Below are 21,618 nucleotides of genomic sequence, written 5' to 3' on the forward strand. Positions count from 1 at the left end.
TAAAGGATAAAACCTCAATAATCATTTAAGTTCTCAATGTTTTATTCCTCTAGACACATCCTTCTGGAACATTTCACTGTAACAACATATTGGCGTCTTTGAAGTATACGCTGTCAATACGTCTTTCAAATAGTCGTTTGATGCTTCATAACTTCTGACTTCAAGTCTTTCGTGTCCAAAGGTCTCACTTTCCTTTCCTGATGTCATAGCCCTCAAAGTAGATCTGAAGAGTTTTAGTTGTCACTTATGTATTAAATTTTAACAATTAGATAAAGGTAGTGAGGACTCACATTTTTTCTTCCTATAATTCAATATTTATGAAGCCTTTATTTTTTAATTCTCAGAGTGTGAACATTTTCTACAGAATTTGATACAGTCTTGACTAGGGTTAGGGCAAGATTGACCTTAAAACAGTGAAACTAGGCTGTAGGTCAGGAACTAAGTGTATGAATGCTGAGAGACCTCCTTCACCTTCTTCACTCTCTGGGAATACCAGGGACTATTCATGTTATTGATAACGTCATGGTTTTATGGTTTGGGTATTTCAAAAAAAATTGTCTATTTGCCCGGCCGGTGTGGCTCAGTGGTTGAGCATTGACCCCTGCACCAAGAGTTCACTGGTTCGATTCCCGGTCAGGGCGCATGCCCGGGTTGTGGGCCTGATCCCAGTGGGGGGCATGCAGGAGGTGGCCAGTCAATGTTCTCTCTCATCAATGTTTCTCTCTCTCTCCTTTTTCTTCTTCTCTCTCTAAAAATTAGTAAAGAAAACACTGTTTAAAAATTTGTCTATTTAAAATAAGGTGTATTTGTTGTTATAAGAAGTTTAGGAGTGCTATCAAAGTTGTATTCTATCAGTTTAAAATAAAGTGCTATACTTTTAATATATATTATGTAAACCTCATGGTAACCACAGGGTATATAACATGATTTCAAAGCATACCAACATGAAAAGACACCACACTATAAAGGGAGACAAGACAATATACCAAGAATAATGGACCCACAAAATCGTCAGAAAATTAACAAAATGGCAATAGTAAGTCTTTCCTTTTCATTAATTATTTTAACATAAATTGATTAAATTCTGCAATCAAAATATGCAGAATGGCAGAATGAATTAAAAAAAATAGGATCCAACAATATACTGCCTACAAAAGACTCACTCTGACTTTAAAGACATAGAGTGAAGAAATGGAAAAAGATACTTCAAGCAAATAGTAACCAAAATAAAGGGTAGCTATTCTTTAAGTCAAACAAAATAGACATTAAACTAAATACGGTTAAAAGAGACAAAGAAAGTTACTATATAATAATAAAGGGGTCAATCCATCAATAAGATATTAAAAAAGGAAAATATTTAAGTACCAAAAACAGAGCACATGTATATATAAAGCAAATACTCATAGAACTAACAGCAATAATAAACATCCATCCAAGTAGTTTGGATCTTTAATGCCCCACTCTAACAACAGATAGATCATCCAGATGTGAAAACAGCAGATGTGAACAGCACTATGTACCAGGTGAACCTAACAAATGTATTTAGAACATTCTATCTGACAACAGAAGAATCCATATTCTTCTCAAGTATACATGAAACATTTTCTAGCATAGACCATATTTTAAGCCACAGAAAAAAGTATCAGCAAATGTAAGAAGATTGCAATCATATCAAGTTTCTTCTTTGACCACAATGGCATGAAAAAAGAAATCAACAGCAGAAGGAAAATTTTAAAAAAACTCATAAATATGTAAATATTATGCAATACTCTCTTGAACAGCCAATGGATCAAAGAAGAGATTAGTTAGAAAACATCAAAATGATGAAAAGTCATCAAATTAGAAGACATAAAAGTAGATACATTTTTTTTCAAAAATAGCTGATATCACATATGAAAGCTTGTAAGTGAAAAAAAAAAAAGAATATATATGAATGTTTCATTAAGCTATTGATCGGTAGAAAAATTAGCATTGATGACTTGGTTTTAGGTCAATCGATAGTTGATCAAAGGCATTTCTTAAGCTTTCAATACTTTGTGTCTACATGGATGGAGTCTCTTTAAGCTGTAGACATACAGTCTTCAACCTCGGAGGGAAGGAAGAAAAGGGAGCAGGAAGGGGTTAACCAAAGAACTTATATGTATACATGCATTACCCATGGACACCGACAATACATAGGGTGGTGAAGGCCTGGAGCGGGACGGGAACTGGGAGGATGGGACAATGGGGGCAAAAGAGGAAGGACATCTATAATACTCTCAACAATAAAGATTTAAAAAATAAATGAATAAAAACAAAACACACACAGACCAATTCTATTTTTCAATTACACTTGACTAGACACAGTCTTTTGACAACAGATAGCTATTAAGGAAATATTGTGGTCTTTAACTCTGATATTTTAACTCTTCAATCACACCATACTTGTTGTGTGGGACAGGTGCACAGAGGATTTTTTTTTTTTATCCTCCCCCAGAGGACATTTTTTTTTCTTTCGATATTTTGTTCAGATAGAGTGGGAGGGGGAGAGAGAGGAAGAGAGAGAGAGAGAAACATCGACGTGAAAGGGACATATCGAGTGGTTGCTACCCTCACGATCCAACCAGGGCCGGGGACAAACTGCAGCCAAGGTACGTGCCCTTAGCGGGAACCGAACCCGGTCTCTCTGGACCGCAGGCCGACGCTCTAACCGCTGAGCCAAACTGGCCAGGGCCAGAGGCTTGATAACAGGTGAGACAATGTTAGTTTTCATATGAACTAAGTGTACCTTTCCGATGATATTAAGAACATCGCACACATATATAAGTGGTCTCTCTTTTAAGGAATAATTTAAAAATTGAGCTTTGTTTTATTTTATTTATTTATTTATTTTTTTTAAGTAATCCTGGGGCAATTCTCTTATCCCTCGTGTGGAAACGAGGGTGTTGTGGAAAAGCCCCCTTGCAAGTGAGAGGACTTTGGTAAGAAGGACTTCACCCTCGAAACCCTCCTTCCTGGTCCCTTTTAAAAGGTGACTAGCCAAAGGTACCAGCCTCAGGAATTTGGAAGTCCATAGAAAAAGTGAAAAGTTAGTCATCTGGTTTCCTCTAATTAGGTTAATTTGTCACCAAATTTAGGGACTTCACAGTTTGGAGATATTCCAACGGAAGCTGTTTTATTTTCTCACTTGTCAAGCTTCACTGACCAAGAGGAAGGTCAGCCCCCCCCCAGGAATTGATAAAAGGCCCTGGGCTCCACTATCACTGATCACTCCCCTCTCTACTGGGCATTCAACCATGAGACTCCACTCCCTCCTCTCTGTGCTCCTCTTCTTTGTGACTGTGATACCAAAAGGTAAGATGGTGAGTAATCATAGAGCTAGGTTTCTCAGGAGGCCTCTGGGATGCTCAGTTCTACGGTGGTCATCTTCACTCAGACCCTAGAGCATAGCTTGTAGGAATTCAGAATTGCCATTTGCTCACCTCCCTTCGAACTGATGAGGACAACACTGCCCAGCAGGACAAAGATCTCCATCAACGGAAAACAGGACCCGAGAGTTCCATGATTAGAAGATTCAGCCCTAGTTGAGAGAGGGGTAACGAAACGTGACCTGTGACTTGAGGGTTAGCATACAAATCAAGGAGCTGGTGCCAGGGCCCCAGTCCTTCAGAAGGAGTGAAAATAGCCGCTGTTGGTTCAGACTTGGATAGTGGGTGGAACAGGTAGAGTCTATCGGTGAGGAATCCGTGTGCAGGGTGGAAGTTAGGTGCCTAAGACAGAGCTCAACAAAAGAGGATCGTGTCAAATTATAAAACACCAAGAGAGACCCGGGGAATTTGGAAAAAGCATAAACAGAGGGATAAAGCTTCAATGACCAAATTTTAGGCAAAAGGCAAAATATGCAAGAAATAATTTAAGAATCTGATGCCCAGCTGGTGGGGCTTAGTGGACTGAGGGTCGTCCCATGGGCTGAGAGGTCCCTGTCCAATTCCTGGCACATGCCTGGGTTGCCAGCTCAATCCCCAGCAGGGGGCGTGCAGGAGGCAGCCAATAGCTGTATCTCTCTCACATCGTTGTTTCTATCTCTCCCTTCCTCTCTCTATAGAAAATCAATTAAAAAAAACATATTAAAAAAAAAAAAAAAAGGAATCTGAGTTATATCCTTAGTACCCACGCTTCAGAAGTTTGAATAGTACCATGTAGAACGCAAGGAAAAAGGGATCGTGGTCACCTTCCGATTGGTTCGTCCAGGTTTTTGTTAGCATGGCTGATAGTGAGTATTTTTCGCTCATGCCTGCCCTCCGCTATCTGTGTCCAGTTCAGCTCGGTATCCATGACTGTCTCCATCCAAAGCCAAAGCCCGTGTTATGAGCCTGGTCTTTTCTTAAAAAAGGTTAAGGAGGGAGAGAACTTCCGGCAGAAGTGAGGCCTAGCAAATCCGGCCTCAGAGCAGGAAGAGGCACATGGTCCAGGCTCAGGTGGAGAGGAAACTGGGGCAGAGGGGTTGTTGTAGGGCAAAGGCCAGAAGTAACTGATGGGGAAGGGGAGCCTGGGACACCCAGGCCTAAGCTAGTCCGCCGTGACGGACGGACACCCACCAAGAGAAGAACCGCCTGAGCGCAGCGAGTCCCACCTGGGCTGAAGGCAAAGGTTTTAGGAGGAATGAGAGAGAAACGTGTGTGGGGTCAGAGCCCTTCACTGCTTTCAACAGCAACACCTACTTATCGAGCCCCTGCTATTTCACAAGGACGGTGTCAGACCCCAGGGTACGACGGGAAACAGAAGCAAGTGACTTCCCATGATACAGAAGACGGAGGTTTGTCAAGCGATGACACAGATTCAGATCGAACTGTGGATTTTGAACGAGCACGGAGGAGGGACAGTGTCTCACGTGGGCCTCGTCTGTCTGCAAGGCTGGAGAAGACTTCCTGGAGGCAAGTCTTCTGAGTGCAAAGCTGAAGTGTAGTGTGTGTGAGTCCCTTGCAAGAAGGAGGCTGTGAGCTCAGGGGCTGCAGGAGGGGCTCGGTCTGAGAGCGCCAGTTTGCCAGTTTGCAGAAAGCATGCCAAGCCTTTGATGAAATGAAGCCAACGTAAAAGGCGGATGGCACCAATGCCGAGTGGGGAGGGGCACTTACAGGGCACGCAGGGAAGGCAGGCTTTGCCCTGGGCAGGGTGACAGTAATCACTGGACTAGATCACGCAGGGGTCTTGGTTGATGCACACGACCTAGGATCGTCTGTGGACTCCAGGCAGCCCCCCAGCCTGAGGGGTGGGTGCCCTTGCTGGGTCTTGCCCTTTGGTCCACTGCTCCCAATGTTCTTTCCTCAGTCTCTCTCCCTGGCTCCACCACAGGGGTTTCAGATCTGCAGTAGCCTCCTTCTTTCCTCATCTCGAGATGGTCCCCTTTTGAGGTCAGCACACAGGATTCAGCCTGAGAAACCATCAGCAACCATGTGAAAACAGAGGGGATAAAGAATACTCATGAGGAATTAGGAAGTCACAATTCCTACTTTTTCAATCTGGTAACTAGTGATCTCAGAGTGAAGACACCTGCTCCGGCTCTGCGTGGACCCGGAGCCATGAGCATGTCTGCACTTGAAAGCATGTACCTTCCTGACCCTTGGCTACCCTGTGCTCCTCCACCTGTCACCCGACGAGGCTACTTCTCCTTACTCTCAAGGTTCCTGCCCTAGGACGATCCATGCCAGTAGGACCCCACAGTGAAAGACAGAATCAGCCCAGGCGGTGTGGCGCGTGTGGCCCTGACGGTGTGAAGGACTTGGACCTTGCAGGCAGAAACCTTCGAGACCAATGATCACAGACGTGACGCTGGTGGCCAGGAGCACGACATCGTGAACTGGGGAGGACACGATGCTGAGTGAACGGAGCCAGTCACAGAAGACGAACACTGCAGGACTCCACTGACATGAGCCATCTAAACCAGACTCAGAAACGCAGAGCAGCATGGTGGTTGCCAGGGGCTGGGGGTGGAGAGATGGGGAGCTGCTGCTCGGCGGGCAGAGTTTCATCCACACGAGATGACCTTCCGGGCAGCACTGAGCTATCCGGACCCCGCGCACTCAGATGTGAGAGCAGGTGACCTCGGGTGTGGTGTCCTCACCATGGTATAAACAGTGAAGAGCAGGGGGTTGTCTGGAGCAGAGCGAGTCTCCCCACGAACGTGACAGGGATCCTTCAGAGGTTGCCTGGCCAGCCACGATGTCCCCTTCTGCCAGGACAGTCACGCTCAGCCTGGGTTCGTCCCTCCCGAGTCTCCTTCCAGGAGGACAGTGAAGGCGAGTGTGCCACAGGAGGGCGAGGACAGAATGACATGCAGGTGGGTTACCAGGAGGGCTCAGAAGCAGACTTCGGTCCCGAACACGGACAGAGTTACTCCGAGATGGGGTGCCCACCGAGGTCCACAGGGGAGAGAATGAACCCCGCCTGCGCTCGAGCCGGGAGGAAGGGTGCCGAGGCGAGAGGAACGGACTGCACTGGAGCCCTGGGGATACGTTTGAGGAAACACTTTTCAGCTCCCCGGAAAGTCCCCCCGCGGATCTCCATGTAAGGGTGTTGAGCGGCACAGAAAGTGCGTTTCTGGCAGTCCTGAACCGGGGAAGTCAGGGAGGGAGCAAAGGGAAGGATTCATAGCCTGACTTAAAAGGGGATGAGAAAGTTGTTCCAGGAAATGTCAACAGGTGGGAGATTTAACAACCCTGTGCTTGACCCACTGCACACCATGGACACGTGTCCCCTCACAACAAACCGCCCCGCGCGTCTCAAAAGGTGCGTCCAGCGGACGACCGCCCTGTGCAGCGTCCAGTGTCCAGAGGTGGCCTGCTCCCTGCACGTGGCTTTGCACCTTTTCTGCCTCTGTGCCTGGTCTCTCCACGGAGGTAAACTCACCTCTGCACCCCAGAGGCGGTTTTCTGTGAACACACTCCGACCAGACTGCGACGGCGACTTACCGGTGTTGCCCCCTCTCTCCCTGACAGCCAGCGCGGGCATGGTCCCGGGGAAGAAGCAGTGCGTCCTCCTGAACGGCGTGTGCAAGCTGGGCGGCTGCAGCACCTCGGACGACACCATAGGGGTGTGCAGCGATGACAAGAAATGCTGTCGAAGCTGGTGGGTGCTGTACCCCTACCCGACGCCGGTTCCCAAGTCGAAGTCTCCTTGACGGCAGCAGACAGTGAGGCCTTCGGCCTCCGGGGGGCGCGGATGCGGTTTGCAGACCCGGGTCCGAGCCACCTGTGTCTCCTCCCGCGACGGGAATAAACGTCCCGAGTCCCCGTCCTGGGCCCCGAGGGATTTCTTCCGGGCGCACGTGCGAAGCCTCTTGCCCATGAGACTCCACGAAATAATAGAGGAACCGCATCCCCTAAAGATCTTTGTACAAATGCGACGTTTAAAAGAAAATAAAGATAAAGATAACATTTTAAATATGTAAAGTAATACGGGTGTGAATTGATGAATTGATGGTCTGAAGTGGACGAGCAGCCCTCCTCGCCTGGTTCTGGGCATAGATGGTTTCAGGCTGCCCGGTGGATGTGAGGAGGGGAGCCCACCCAGGCTCCCCGACGTTGCCCTGAGGCTGGTGGCCCCTCCAGCTCCCTCTGGCGGCGGAGGAGCGGAGCAGCCCCGCCCCGCCCCCAGGCTCCCTGCAGCAGCCCAGGGCCAGGAGCTGGCTCAGCTCACCCTGCAGGTCTTTCTAAATTCACGCCCACAGAGCTCCCCGTCAGAGTCAGAGCAGTTTCCAACAGAAGAATAATTCTGGATCGTTTCCGCTTTGTGCCTAAGAAAATGAAAAGGCAAGAAAGAGGACCAGGATGTCACATGACATGAGTCCCACTGAGATGGAAAGACTCTTGAATGAGGGCTCACAGTAAAAATTCAAGGGTTTCTGCTTCTGAGCCATAAAGCCCATGGTCAGCCCGAGGAAGGTGGGTGACCCCACCTTCTGCTATTCTTTAGAACGCACGTCCTGTTAGAGTTGTCCACAGACATCCACTTGGTGGACACAGAGGCCGCCTTCGTCCACACCCGTCTGGCAGGGCCACAGTCTCCTGACCCACTGTGGGTGATGAAACAGGTGCTCAGTCAGTCATACCTAAGGTAAAATGGCCCTTCTTTTGCCTACCAGTCATGTCACCTTAAACTATTTACTTAACCTTCATTGGCCTGAAAACGCTCCTGCGAGAAATGAGCACAGCAAACGACCCCTAGAGACAGGGAGACCCATTGCAGTTTCTCCAGGCCTTTGCTGTGACTATTCATTCCCAACCAGGGCCGCCAGAGAAAACACGGGATGCCTAGTTAAATAAATAAAGTCCAGATACACCATGGATGTTTTTCGTACAGACATGTACACTACTTGGCACCTATGTACACTAAATGTTGCTCATTGTATCTGAAACCCAATGGAACGGAGTGTCCTGTATTTTCACTTGCTAAAGCTGCCAGCCCTATTTCAAAGCCACCTTTGGGGGGCGGGTTCCAGAAACTCCCTCTGCTCACACAGAAGGCTTCCTGCCCACCATGCGGGAACCCATCTCTTCCTCAGTCGCTCCCTCCTACGGTTTGGTCGAATGTCTCACGCACTGCCCGTCTCTGTCCACGATAACAGGGCTGCCTGGCTCCCATCACCAGCCTTGGGAGAATTGTCATGAGTTGCACACGCAGGTCAGTGGATGTTTGCAGAACCTGCCAGTCCTGTAACCACCGTGAGCCCGTGATGCACTGTCCTCCGTGGGCTGTGCCCCATTTTCATGTCTCCTTGGCCGAAATTCCATTTGGGCCGTATGAGTGCCACTTACAGAGCAATTTCCAGGCTCCGACCCTGGGCTCCAATGTGCTCCCTCTGCTCATTTTAAATAATCTCGTTTCCACAGCAGCCGCCAGTGCTGCTGTGCCGAGCTGCTGAGCGGATTGTGCAGCAATGCTTACAAATTCGAACAAATTACCTGCCTTCTTCCATGGCATTTTCGTCTGGCTGTTAACATTTGTCCAAATCAAGATGTGTGCACCCTGTACATCTAAGTCTGAGCTCTTCCCAAGAAATCAGAGTTCCCTTCAGGGGGTTCCTACATTGACAATGGATGGGTTAGGGCTAGGATTAGGGTTAGGGTTAGGGTTAGGGTTAGCGCTAGGGTTAGGGTTAGGGCTAGGGTTAGGGTTGGGCTAGGGTTAGGGTTAGGGCTAGGGCTAGGGCTAGGGTTAAGGTTAAGGTTAGGGTTAGGGCTAGGGTTAGGGTTAGTGTTAGGGTTAGGGTTAGGGCTAGGGTTAGGGTTAGGGTTAGGGTTAGGGCTAGGGTTAGGGCTAGGGTTAAGGTTAGGGTTAGGGTTAGGGCTAGGGTTAGGATTAGGTCTAAGGTTAGTGCTAGGGTTACATTACAGCTTCTGTTCCCTGTGGTCGCCGCCACCATTCTACAAATCCTCAAGCTTCTTTTCGGTTGGAATGATCTGGTCCTTGTTCAGCAGAATGTCATGAGGAAGGTTAAGTGTTACCAAGACTTAGAATTATAATTGTAAATTGAAATCTAGTTGCATCTTCCATTAATGTAATGTGGGTTTATTCCAAGAATTTTGGTTTATTTTAATGATATAAGATTCTTAATAGTGTCTTCAGGAGGCTTTGTCATTTGCAATGAAATCATTCTTTGAAAATGCACATCCCCAACCATGAATAATGTCCATTTCCGTTTACTGAATTTTTGAATGATACTAGGGTTGCTGCCTTTTTAGTGTTTTAAGAGAGATTCCCAAGAAAACTGGACATAATTTTCATTCAACAAGTATGATTTTTCCCTATATTGCCTGTGCAAGAAGTACCATTATGTTGGGTAATTATAACCCTCATCGCTTCCTGTTGAACAGTACTAAGGTCCATGGTGGTAGTTCTGATATTATTATTAATGACATACCTCTTGAAAACATTGAACTTTCTAAACATCCTTTTGCGGGAAGACACCAAGACCCTAGGCTGATAAAGGTATTGCCTAAGGATTTAGGCTGGATGATAAGTACTTAAGGTGGATGATAAAACACAGAAAAAACAAAGAAGGCCTTGGCCAGTTTGGCTCAGCGGTTAGAGCATTGGTTTGCGGACCACAGAGTCTTGGGTTTGATTCTGGTCAAGGGCATGTCCCAAGGCTGCGGTTAGGTCCCCGGCCCCAGTTGGAATCGTGCGGGAGGCAACCAATCGATGTGTCTTTCTCACATCGATGTTTCTCTCTCTCTCCCTCCTCCACTCTATCTGAAGATAAATGGAAAAATATCCTCAGATGAGGATAAAAGAAAAAACCATGGAGCAACGCAGAATGCGCAGCAAGGCAGAGGCATAAGAGGGGGCGACCAGAGGGTAAAATGATAAAAATAGACATAAGGTACATGCACAAAGCTATCAAGCAGTGTTTGTCACGATGGGAAATGTTGAGAGCGGTAACCTAAGGGCAGAAGGAGCTGCCTGCGGAGGAGGGCTGGGCGGGGCAAAGGGATGCTGAGGGGAGGAGGGCTGGGCGGGGCAAAGGGATGCTGAGGGGAGGAGGGCTGGGCGGGGCAAAGGGATGCTGAGGGGAGGGCTGCCTGCAGGCATCTTCTCTCCCAGGTGCCTTCTCCTGCCAGCAGCACCCCGCGCCCCCCCACCCCCGCCCGAGACCGTCCTGACCGGGCCCCAGGAGAGTGGGAGCTGAGAGGACCCCGGCTCTAGGTGAACAGGAGCCTGGTCCCCAGCGCCCCAGGCACCCTCGCGTGCACTCTGCCCTCTGCCCTCCGCCCTCCGCTCCCTGCACCTGCCTCCCCCACTGTCAGAGGGCACTGCCCTGGCCCCTGGCTCCCGGGAAGGCTGGTGGTGAGGAAGGAAGCAGGGTACCTGGAGCGCGGCCAGACCCCGAACTGAGGCCCTGGCAGCAGCCTCCAGGGGACGGGCAGGTGGCCTCAGCAGGGCAGCCTCGGGGCCTGGTGACCTGCAGCTTTGGCGGTGAGGAGCTGGGGGTGATCTTGGCTGACCTTGGGCGGGGCTGGCCGGGCTGGGCCAGACCCCAGGCTGTGGCTCCGCCCTGAGCCTCACACAGATGGGCCCACTGAGGTCTGCAGTGCTGGGCTCCGGGTCCGAGCAAAATCCCTCGAGGCCGGTCCTGCAGACCCCGGGGCATCCGGGACCCGGAGCTCCCAGCCCGGCCCGGGGCCTGGAGCTGCCTGTGCGGCCGGCGCCCCCACGCGGCGGTTCCCGGCACTGCACCTTCAGCACCTGGCTTCCCAGGACCCTGGGCCAGAACCCACACCGCCCCTGTCCCTTAGCCCTGTCATCCTCCTGTTAACTGTGGCAACGAAAAGGACCTCGCTTGTAAAAATAAAAAAAATAAAAAAGCAAGAACAAAACCGGGTGGCTTATTTCTCACAGCTCTGGAGGCTGGAAATCCAAGATCAGGTGCAGGTGACCATGTGTCTGGTGAGGGCTCTTCCTAGTACGTCGATGGCCATCCTTTCATCATAGGTCCCCGCGTGGCGACGGATCAGCTCTAACTGCAGGTCTCTTCCTGTAAGGACACGACTCCTGTTCCCCGGAGCGGTGGTGACAGTGAGCGAATCCACAGTCCGGGGGCTGGGCTTGCAGACCAGGAGCCGGGAAGGGATGGTGACCTCTAGGAGGGGAGTTCACAGCGTCTGAAGACAGAGCTCAGGACATAATAAAAAGTTTCAACGGACATTTCAAGACCGTTTGTGAGCAGTAAATGCAAGAAAGGGGTGGATCAACGTCACTCTGAGCACCTCCAGGCGGCATTTGGGGGCCCGCTCAGCAGGGCCGACAGCCCGGGCTGCATGCGTGTTGCCGGCACCCTCTGTTCTGTCTGCCTCCGGAAACACGCCCGTGGCCCTCCCCACACCAGCGAACTGTCCTGGAACCGTGTTTCCCTTTACCCCCATGCCCGAGCCCTAGCAAGTCATTTGAACTATCTTTGCACCCCATCTGTGAGTACAAATCATAGGGATCAAACATTAACAGCTAATTAAGCAGTTAAGCTTCTAAATAGAAGCGTACAGTCCGGCTGACACTTTCAACAGGAAGGAGGCTACGTGCATTGATCTCACACATTTTTCACGAGTCCTGTGACAGTCACACCTGACAGAGCTGTGATCAGGAAATAAACTGTTTACCAAAGAAGACAATTGCGTGTCTGCTGGGTGTGAGGAGCAAGTCTTTTATCACATAAGCACATATTTCCATCCCAACCCCAGTTAGGACCATTAGTCCTGCCGGAACTAAGCATCGGAGAGGAAACGCTGTCGCTCTGAGAGTCGCCGAGAGAACGCCAGCCCTGAGCTGCAGCTGCGCGTCGGCCGTGCGTTTGGAAGAGTGGGATCGATAAGACTGAATACAACTCTGGCTCCTGCGGGTTAAAACGATGCCGCTTTTCTAAGAAATAGTAACCGGTAGCCCACTGAACAAAGCTACACCTGTCACTGCCGAGAATGACCACCTTCGGCATTTGTATCTTGTTTTTGGTTACAGGCCAAAGCTAGAGACGCTCTGGCCCGGCCGGTGTGGCTCAGTCGATGGAGCATCATCCCAGGGACTGAGAGGTTTTGGTTCAATTCCGGGTCAGGGCACATGCGGGGTTGCAGGCTCGATCCCCAGTAGGGGGCGTGCAGGAGGCAGCCGATGGATCCAGGTTTCTCTCTCTCTCTCTCTTCCTCTCTCTAAAATAAAATTTTTAAAAATCAGTAATAATAATAATAATAATAATAAAAACTAGAGAAGCTCTGATAATGCTAAGAGAGGACAGAAAATATAACAGGTTTTCTTAACGAATTTTGAAGAGAAAAATCTTGATTCATTTCTACAATTCAACACGTTTTTAAATTATTTTTGAAGCCAAGCTAATCCAGTTTTATAAAAGATGCATCTGGTGATGATCAATGTATTCTTTTGTGAGTTATTCATTCCAAAAGGGTGATGTTTTCACATTCAAGGAATTGTGAGAGCACCCCGAAACTCCACAGAGACATGGGGGTGATTCTGGCCAAGCCAGGACTGTTCTGGTCCCCGGTGTGAAGGGGATCGTCGAGGTGATTGCTCCCTGAGTGATTCGTCGCCCAGCTGTTCCTGCTGCCAGAACACCCTCCCAGCAGACGGTCACTGTCGGGCTAACCCTAGTTTCTCCAGCTCAGTAGCTGTGTTCCCACCGCACCCAGGAAGCAGACCAGCCCGAGAACCAGCACCCCCGAAGGAGTCAGGCTCTGCTTCCCTGCGGCTGGCTCCCCACGACTCTCACCGTCTACCCCAAGAACCCGCTTGGACCTGCTTCCTTTCCCGCGACGGTCTCAAGGGCCGGCCTCCTGAACCGTGTGCGCTCTGTCCGCCTCCCTCCCCGTCGGGATAGAGGCGATGTACTCCATACACGACTGGCGATGCTCGTAAAACTGCTCCCGCACTGTGCACACCCATCGGGCGCCTCTGGCTTTCTGACCCTGCGCTGCTTCCCGCCTAGAACACCTGCACTTGTACGGAATCTTGTAACCTAGGAAACACTAGCTATCCATCTCTGTGTCTACTCTCTTTAATCCTTAACCGAGGATATTTTTCCATTTATCTTCAGATAAAGTGGGAGGGAGGGAGAGGGGGAGAGGGAGGGAGAGAGAGAGAGAGAGAGAAACATTGATGTGAGAGGGACACATCAACTGGTTGCCTCCCACACGACCCAGACCAGGGCCAGGATGAACCGCAACCAAGATACATGCCCTTGACCACAATCGAACCCACAACTCTTTGGTCCGCAGGCTGATGCTCTAACCACTGACCCAAACTGGCCAGTGCAATTTCTGTGTCTTTATAGTTTAAGTGTGTCTTCAAGAATAGTATGTAGTTGGGTCTCACTATCATTTTAAAAATTAAATCTGAAAATCTATTCTTTATTCAGTACGCGTTCTCTATTCGATGTAATTTCTGAACACCTGGATTGAACGTCTCCATTTCCTCTCTGCGCTCTTTTGTCTCGTGTATTCTTGGTTCTTTTACTCCGTTCCTTGCCTTCTTTTGGATTAGTAAGTGCTTTCCTGTGCTCTATTAGCCCATTTCCTGTGCTCTATTAGCTCTTTTATTATAACGTTTATAGTATCATTTCCGTGATTAGGCATCAATGACTTACTAGATTCTACCTGAAAAGAACTTTTAGCCCTGGCCAGTTTGGCTCAGAGGTTAGATCGTCGGCCATGGTCCTGAGAGATCTGGGTTCAGTTCTCGCTAAGGTCACGTACCTTGATTGCAGTTTGTCCCCGGCCCCTGTTGGGGTCGTGCAGGTGGCAACCAGTTGATGTGTCTCTCTTTCATCGATGTTTCTCTCTCTCTTCCTTCCTCTCTCCCTCCCGCTCTATCTGAAGATAAATGCAAACAAACAAACAAAAAAACCCCACAAAAGTCCTAGAGTGAGGATTAAAAAAAAGAACTTTTATAGCTTGCCATAAAATATAAAACCTCACGGCAGTTTAACTATGTTTATTCCCCGCATAGCTAACGGTACAGCTTGTGAAATCGCGAGCACATCTTTAACAGTAACGGTTGTTTCTTTAGGCCGCGGCTGTTTTTCCATGTTGTCCGGTGCTCATGGTCTGCCTGACGCTTTGCTTCTGTTGGGAACTGTTCGCGGTCCCCCTGCATCACATACTGGAGTGCACCACACCGCACAGCCCTGGGGGAGCACATGCCCTCAGCTCGGTTCCCCTGGGAAAGTCACCTCCATCTTGCCCTCCTTTCTGAAAGATGTGTTGCTGAGCAGAGAATTCTAGGTCGACCTGTCTTCCGAGACTAATCGCGTATTGTTTCCAGGGTCCGTGGTCCTCCGGCCAAGGCAGTCAGATGTCTTATTGTTGCTCCTTTGACATGATTCCGCCCCTGCCCCCCAAGCCTCGTTGGTTTTTTTTTTTTTTATATCCTCATCTGAGGACATTTTTCCATTTTCTGTTCAGATAGAGTGGGAAGGAGAGAGAGGAAGAGAGAGAGACACATTGACGTGAAAGGGACACATCGAGTGGTTGCCACCCACACAACCCAACCAGGGCCGGGGACAAACTGCAACTGAGATACATGCCCTTAGCGGGAACCGAACCCGGGCCTCTCTGGACCGCATTTTTTTTTTTTATCCTCACCTGAGGACATTTTTCCATTTTTTGTACAGATAGAGTGGGAGGGAGAGAGAGGAAGAGACAGAGAGAGAGAGAGAAACATCGACATGAAGGGACACATCGAGTGGCTGCCACCGCACGACCAACCAGGGCCGGGGACAAACTGCAACCGAGGTACGTACGTACCCTTAGCGGGAACCGAACCCGGGTCTCTCCGGACCGCAGGCCGACGCTCTAACCGCTGAGCCAAACCGGCCAGGGCCAAGCCTCGTTGGTTTTAAAGTTTTCTCTCTGTCTTCGGTTTTCTGCAGTTTGGTTATGATGGGCTGAGGTGCGTTTGTGTTCTCTGCGTGGATCAGCCGAAGAGTGTGCTGAAATCCTTCAATATATGTCCCGGACCTCACTCCGGGAAATGTCACACCCCAAGCCTTTTCAATACTGTTTCTTTCCTGTCTTCTCTCCTCTCCTCTGCCCTTCAGTTACACCCAGGGAAGCAGTGTGACCACCTGCATGTCTGCTCCACCCAGCAATACTCGGGAAGGAGTGTTTTGACTGAGACCTCAGGAGTGAGCCCTCTTACATAGTGTAGTCTCTCACAGCATGGCATCGATTAGAAGACGTTTTATACAGGAAGAATGATCATGTAAACCTGCCAGGTACAGCACTTTTAATCTTATTAAGGCTGTTGGGAAGAATATGGCTACAAAGCAACACGTTTAGAAATACAGTCTTGCACCCTGGCCGGTTTGGCTTAGTGGTTAGAGCGTCAGCCCACGGACCAGAGAGTCCTGGGTTTGGTTCCTGCCAAGGGCATGTACCTCAGTTGCAATTTGTTCCCCGCCCCAGGGGGAGTCGTGTGGGAAGCGACCTGTCAATGTGTCTCTCACATCGATGTTTCTCTCTCTCTTCCCCCCTCTCTCCCTCCTGCTCTATCTGAAGATAAATGCAAAAATGTCCTCGGGTGAGGGTAAAAAAATAAATAAAATATAATCTTGCTGTTTAGTTCCTTCACAGACAGATATAAAGTAGATGTTTTTATTGTCTAATTTTGTTATATCAGATGTAATATGCTTATCAGTGGACACTAGGCCATAGTACCACACACTGTGGTTGACTTCATAGCTGTGAAGTAGCTACATTGCTGGGCTTATTGTAAGGATGAAATGAGATCTTGTCCACAGAGCACTTGGTGCTCACATGGCGAAACCCATGCAAAGTAGCTACTAGTGTTACCAAGCGGGACTGCAGAGAGGCGGCAGGAGACGAATGGCCACGGACTCGGAGCGTTTCAGGACTCCTGTCCTGGTCTCTTGGACACACGTGGAGGCCCATCCCAGGCACCTGAGTGCGCCTGTGAGCAGCTCCTGAGAGACGCCGGCTCGGCTAGGAGGCCAGTCTGCACTGCCCCTGGGAGCTGCAGCCCATCTGGGTTGGGTACTCTGTCTGCTTCCCTCACAGGTCTGGTTTCTGACAGCTGAACTGGACAGAAACCAGGCTGATCACTGTCCATGCTTAGGAGGCTCTTTGCAAACTCGTTGTACATGGATGGCTTTTGCAGAGGGATCAATAAGAGAAACATGACTGAAAACAAATTTAAAAAGGATTCCAATGTAATCTGCTAGATTGCTATGTGTATCGATCAGCGGAAACACAGTAGATAAGCCTTGGAGAACTAGACCAGCAACAAACATTGAACTAAAATTTAAGGTGCAGGAAAGGGGGGAGGGGTAGAAAAGAAAGAGGTGGAGAATGAAAAGAAACCCAGCGAACATACATTTGACAGAATAGCAGCATACGTAATGTAGATCCTTAGAAGTACAAAGCATGCCGTGGAAAATGCCAAACACGAAGAAATGGGAAATTAGGCAAGCGCTTTAAGAAAAGGTTGGAAGAATTTAATTCACAGGCTTCTTTCAGGTGGCGAGAGGTCTACCACAAAAAGGGGCGAGACTATTCCAGACAATAAATACCGTCGTTAAGAAAGAACGAGGGGCTTTCTTCAGCTCTCTGCGGAGTGTGGCGAAAACTTTCATTCACTTTTCTCACGCTGTCTGAATATCAGCAGAAATTTAACATAAAGCAATACTTATTGTGGTCCGTGAAAGGTCCCCTGAGGGGCATCAAACGGAGCTGGAGCCCCGTGTGCACAGGTGTGCTTGGAGGCACGCCCCAGGTGAGTGGGAAGGCCTGAGGGCGCCACCGCGATGCGCCGCGCGCGCCACTAGATGGCAGCATCCGACAGTCCTGGGCAAAGGCTCCCGCGGCCTGTCCAATTCTCTCTGCGACAGACTTTCTGTTCAGCCATGTTCTCCACCCCCAGAGGGAAGGAAACATTGCGGGGCAGTTGCAATAATCAGATCACCTGTAAGAAGATCAGCAATTCATTTGAGGCAACGCCTTTTTCCAGCACAGGCTCTGTGATATGTTAAGCAGAGCGAATTCTCAGCATCAGGGGTGTCTGTTGTGTACACAGTATCTATGGTAACGCAAGCTGCTGGTGGTGGGCCAGGGAGCTGCCTGAAACCTCACACTCTCCACCAAAGCTCTCTTCCTGTTTTAAGGGCCTTTCTGCTGCTGCATCGTGAGGGGACAGACAGACATCCGATGACCTTGGTTCTGGTTTTCCTCCATGGTCAATGGAGCCCTGTCCAGGTTTCGTGTGAATGTTCTGGGGTATCTCCACGCTGGGGCAGAGCTGACATTCCCTCGAGGGCTAGAGGAGTCCCTTGCCCGTCACGCGCACAAGGTGAAATCAGTAGGTTTGTGAGTGAATCCCCATGTGGATCAATCAAGTCATCCTAAGGAAATAATGTTGAGAGCGAATCGTGAGCCACGCCAAGAGTTTTGGAGAAGGCAGGCGGGCAACACGTGTCATCACGTCTACTGGGAGACAGATGTCAGGGATCCTCAAATAACCACCAAGTAGTTGCCGGGGGCCGTCACTTTGTATCTGTCACTTTCTCCCAGAGAGGGAGGGAGCTTCTGTCTTTATCCCAACTCTGCAGACAACCCCATGAGACTGCCACAGCCCTCAGCCCGCACCTGACCATGGAAACTTACACACAGTCTGCACGTCGGTGGCAATTCGGGGAAGAGGAGGGCACAGACGGGATGGGGGGCTTGGGTGCTCACAAAGACCCTAAAGGTCAGAGAGGCGGTCTCTATCCTTTCGTTCACTGAGTGAGGTCATTCTCTCAATTCCAGTTCTCAAACAAGGTCTCCCCTTTTCCCTGGGAAACCGGAGCTGCAGGCTGAGACTGCAAAACGTATTCACTTAGCAAATAGCTAGTCAGCCCAACTGTCTTTGAGGCACGTGCTAGGGTCCTTGGGGGGATGCAGAGATGTGTTCAAAACAGTCCCTGTTCCGAGCTTAAAATAAACCATCTCACTAAAGTACAACAAGTTATAGTCTTAATAATGTTCCCTAATTTATTAGTGCCTGAAACTCACGCAGCACAATCAGGCAGAGGGCGTTGAATCATCTTGCCAACGTTTCTTATTCGTACATTGAGCATGTAGGGAAGCCAGATCTCACCAGCTGACTTTGTAGACAAAGCGAATGAAATTTTTAGAAGAAATGGCTCACTCCAGGCCAGGGAGTGAGTGAAACTATGTAACCATTTTCTCTAGGGTGCTGCTGGTGCTCTGGTCTAATGCCCAGAAAATCTTAATTAAAAACAATTTGTTAAACAATTCAGACACTAGAAAATGTGAATTCTTGCCCTGGCTGGGTAGCTCAGATGGTTAGAGCATTGTTCCAGTACCCCAAGGTTGTGGGTTCCATCACCGGTCAGGACACGTGTAAGAAGCAACCAATGAGTGCACAAACAAGTAGAACAACAAATCAACGCGTTTCTCTCTCTCTCCCTCCCTCCCTTCTCTCTCTCTCCCTCCCTCCCTTCCTCCCTCCCTTCCTCTCTAAAATCAATAGATAAGTTAAGACACTGTGATACCTGCGCATGTCTGCATTCAGCATCACCATCACCGTCCTGTGCTGTGGGGTGGCTCCTGGACACCCCGTATGGCAGAGGCAGGATTTACTTCTCCCCTCATTGCAGATCTATTAAATGGGAGCGTGTCCCCACTTTTAGCCATGTGCCTCTTCCTCTGTTCGCTTTGAGTATATGCACCAAGGGATGCTGAAGGAGCTCAGGTGTGTCCATGTCTGCCCAGAAGCGCTTTCTCCCTGGGCTGGGGAGGCCGTGGGCTGAGACGGCCGTGGGCTGACACGGCCGTGGGCTGACACGGCCGTGGGCTGGGGAGGCCGTGGGCTGAGGCGGCCGTGGGCTGAGACGGCCGTGGGCTGGGGAGTGCCGTGGGCTGAGACGGCCGTGGGCTGGGGAGTGCCGTGGGCTGGGGAGTGCCGTGGGCTGAGACGGCCGTGGGCTGAGACGGCCGTGGGCTGGGGAGTGCCATGGGCTGACACAGCCGTGGGCTGACACAGCAGACAGAGTCCACGCCCGGGCAGCCCAGGAGCCGGGCACAGGGCACGCCCACCACACGTGTCCTTCCCAGCCTGCTTCACGCTGTACTTCAGACCCGGTGCAAACGTCTGGGTTCAGCTGAACGGAATTAGCTCACACACTTTCATCCCAATCGAGCCTAACTGTGACCACAAGAAATCCACACACGCCCAGGGCTCAGCCTGAGAGCTGGACTGGCAGCTTGCCTTCCATCCTTTCTCGGTGCGGATTCTCATACAGGGTTCAGGTGCGCCGCCCTGTGACACATTGTGTGCGCATTGTGCTGTGTGTGTGCTCAGCGCCCCAAGTCAAGTCTCCTCCCATCACCCTTTATCCCCCTATACCTGCCTCCCCTCCTCCCCCCCAGCAATCGTCACACTGTGGTCCATGAGTGTTTTTCTCTAACATTTGTACATATTTTTAAACATGATAATGACAAAATGTTGGATTAGACTCAATACTGTTAATATTATATATGTGTGTGCATCTACTGTTTAGTAAAATAGAGATGAAAGAATGGTTAAAATAACCAAAAGAAATATTTGAAAAGTGACCAGCTATTACTTTGAAGGTTAATAACTAACCAGTTAGTCACTGAGCAGGGCTAACCAGCCACACCGGGCAAGAGAGTCACTGGGAGGGGGCAGTGTGCACGAGGCACTGTTCTCTTACCTGTTCCATGTGCCCCAACTCCGCTCAGACCTTTGGAAGGACAGGTGGGTATAGGACGGGCACTGGTATTTGTAGGCAAAATGCATAGATAATGCAATGTCTTTTTTTTTCTTTATTGATTTTAGAGAGAGAGGAAGGGTGAGGGAGAGATGGAAACATCGATGAGAGAGAACATCGACTGGCTGCCTCCTGCACGCCCTCCACTGGGGATGGGCCCACAACCTGGGCATGTGCCCTGATGGGGCATCGAACCAGTGGCCTCTTGGTGCAGGGTCGACGCTCAACCACTGAGCCACACCGGCCGGGCTAGATAATATGATTTCTTAAAGTTGGTTATCCACTGAGGTTTAAGCTATGCTTTTATTATGAAAAGTTTGAAATTATGAGACCACTAGGTACACAAGTGTTTTCAATTCAAGACGTGAAGTTTTCCAATGCCTTTGCGATGTTTTTGAACATAAAGGCTGACACACAAGATGCTATTCATCAGAAATAAAGATATATCCGTTGGCATAGAATCAGTGTGGGACAGTTGTAATCACTTGAAAACTCCTTCAGGGAATATTATTTTGAATGTATCACATAATGAAGAAATTATTTCCTTCAAAAATTGATATTCTATTTTTAATGTAAAAAATCGCCATTTTCAAACACTGATTTTACAAAAATGACCACAATAGAAGGCCAACTGTCTTGCTTTTTAGCAAAAGATGATCAATTATAAACACACTGACCCCCTTTTGTCGTGGACAAGACGGGAAAATGGTAAATTGCTAACACGGTCACTTGCTAACATGGTCGCTTGGGCAGATGTCTGAAAAAAGTTACAACGTGAAACACAGTGTCGTCGCTTTGATAGATTTAGTTATATTGTGCTTTATTTTTTACAGAGGGCTTCATAGTCACTGGCAAATGTCCAGCCCCAAGTCCTACAGAAGCCACAGAAGCAAAGAGAAGCCTGTGCTGTCCCCCACTTTGGCCACCCCTCAACTACGCTGAATCATAGCGACAGGAAACCGGAGCTACAGTGGGGGCTGGTAAATAAATTACTGCGTATTCCTGGGCAAGTCACTCAACACCCAAGTCTCTGATTTATAAATGACATTTACACACGATCTCTGCAGTGCTTTTCAGCCCAATGATGCTGCTGACATAATTAACCCTTTAAGACACGCGATAATATAATGATCTCACTATCTGTCCATCGCTTCACACAGATGATCTCGCGCAACTTCACAGAGTAGGTGCTGTTTATTCCCATGTCAGTTTCACAGACATGGAAACGGAGACCAGAGAGATTCGTCCCTTGTCTAGGATCCGAACGGCAGAGACAAAGTGTGAACCCAGAGAGGTGTTCTCAAAGTCTGCATGTTTCTTCCTCCGATGTT

At 49.2% G+C, this 21,618-nt stretch overlaps 1 protein-coding gene across 1 annotated transcript; it reads left to right on the plus strand.

Moving 5' to 3' along the window:
• Window positions 1-3,275: 3,275 nt before the first annotated feature.
• On the plus strand, window positions 3,276-7,156 carry LOC118622253 (beta-defensin 130B-like). Its single transcript, XM_036249614.1, has 2 exons — window positions 3,276-3,333; window positions 6,975-7,156. The coding sequence occupies exons 1-2, from the start codon at window positions 3,276-3,278 to the stop codon at window positions 7,154-7,156; spliced, it is 240 nt and encodes a 79-aa protein (XP_036105507.1).
• The last annotated feature ends 14,462 nt before the right edge of the window (window positions 7,157-21,618 follow it).

Source organism: Molossus molossus, unplaced genomic scaffold (assembly GCF_014108415.1).
Source record: "Molossus molossus isolate mMolMol1 unplaced genomic scaffold, mMolMol1.p scaffold_m16_p_9, whole genome shotgun sequence".
Taxonomy (NCBI): domain Eukaryota; kingdom Metazoa; phylum Chordata; class Mammalia; order Chiroptera; family Molossidae; genus Molossus; species Molossus molossus.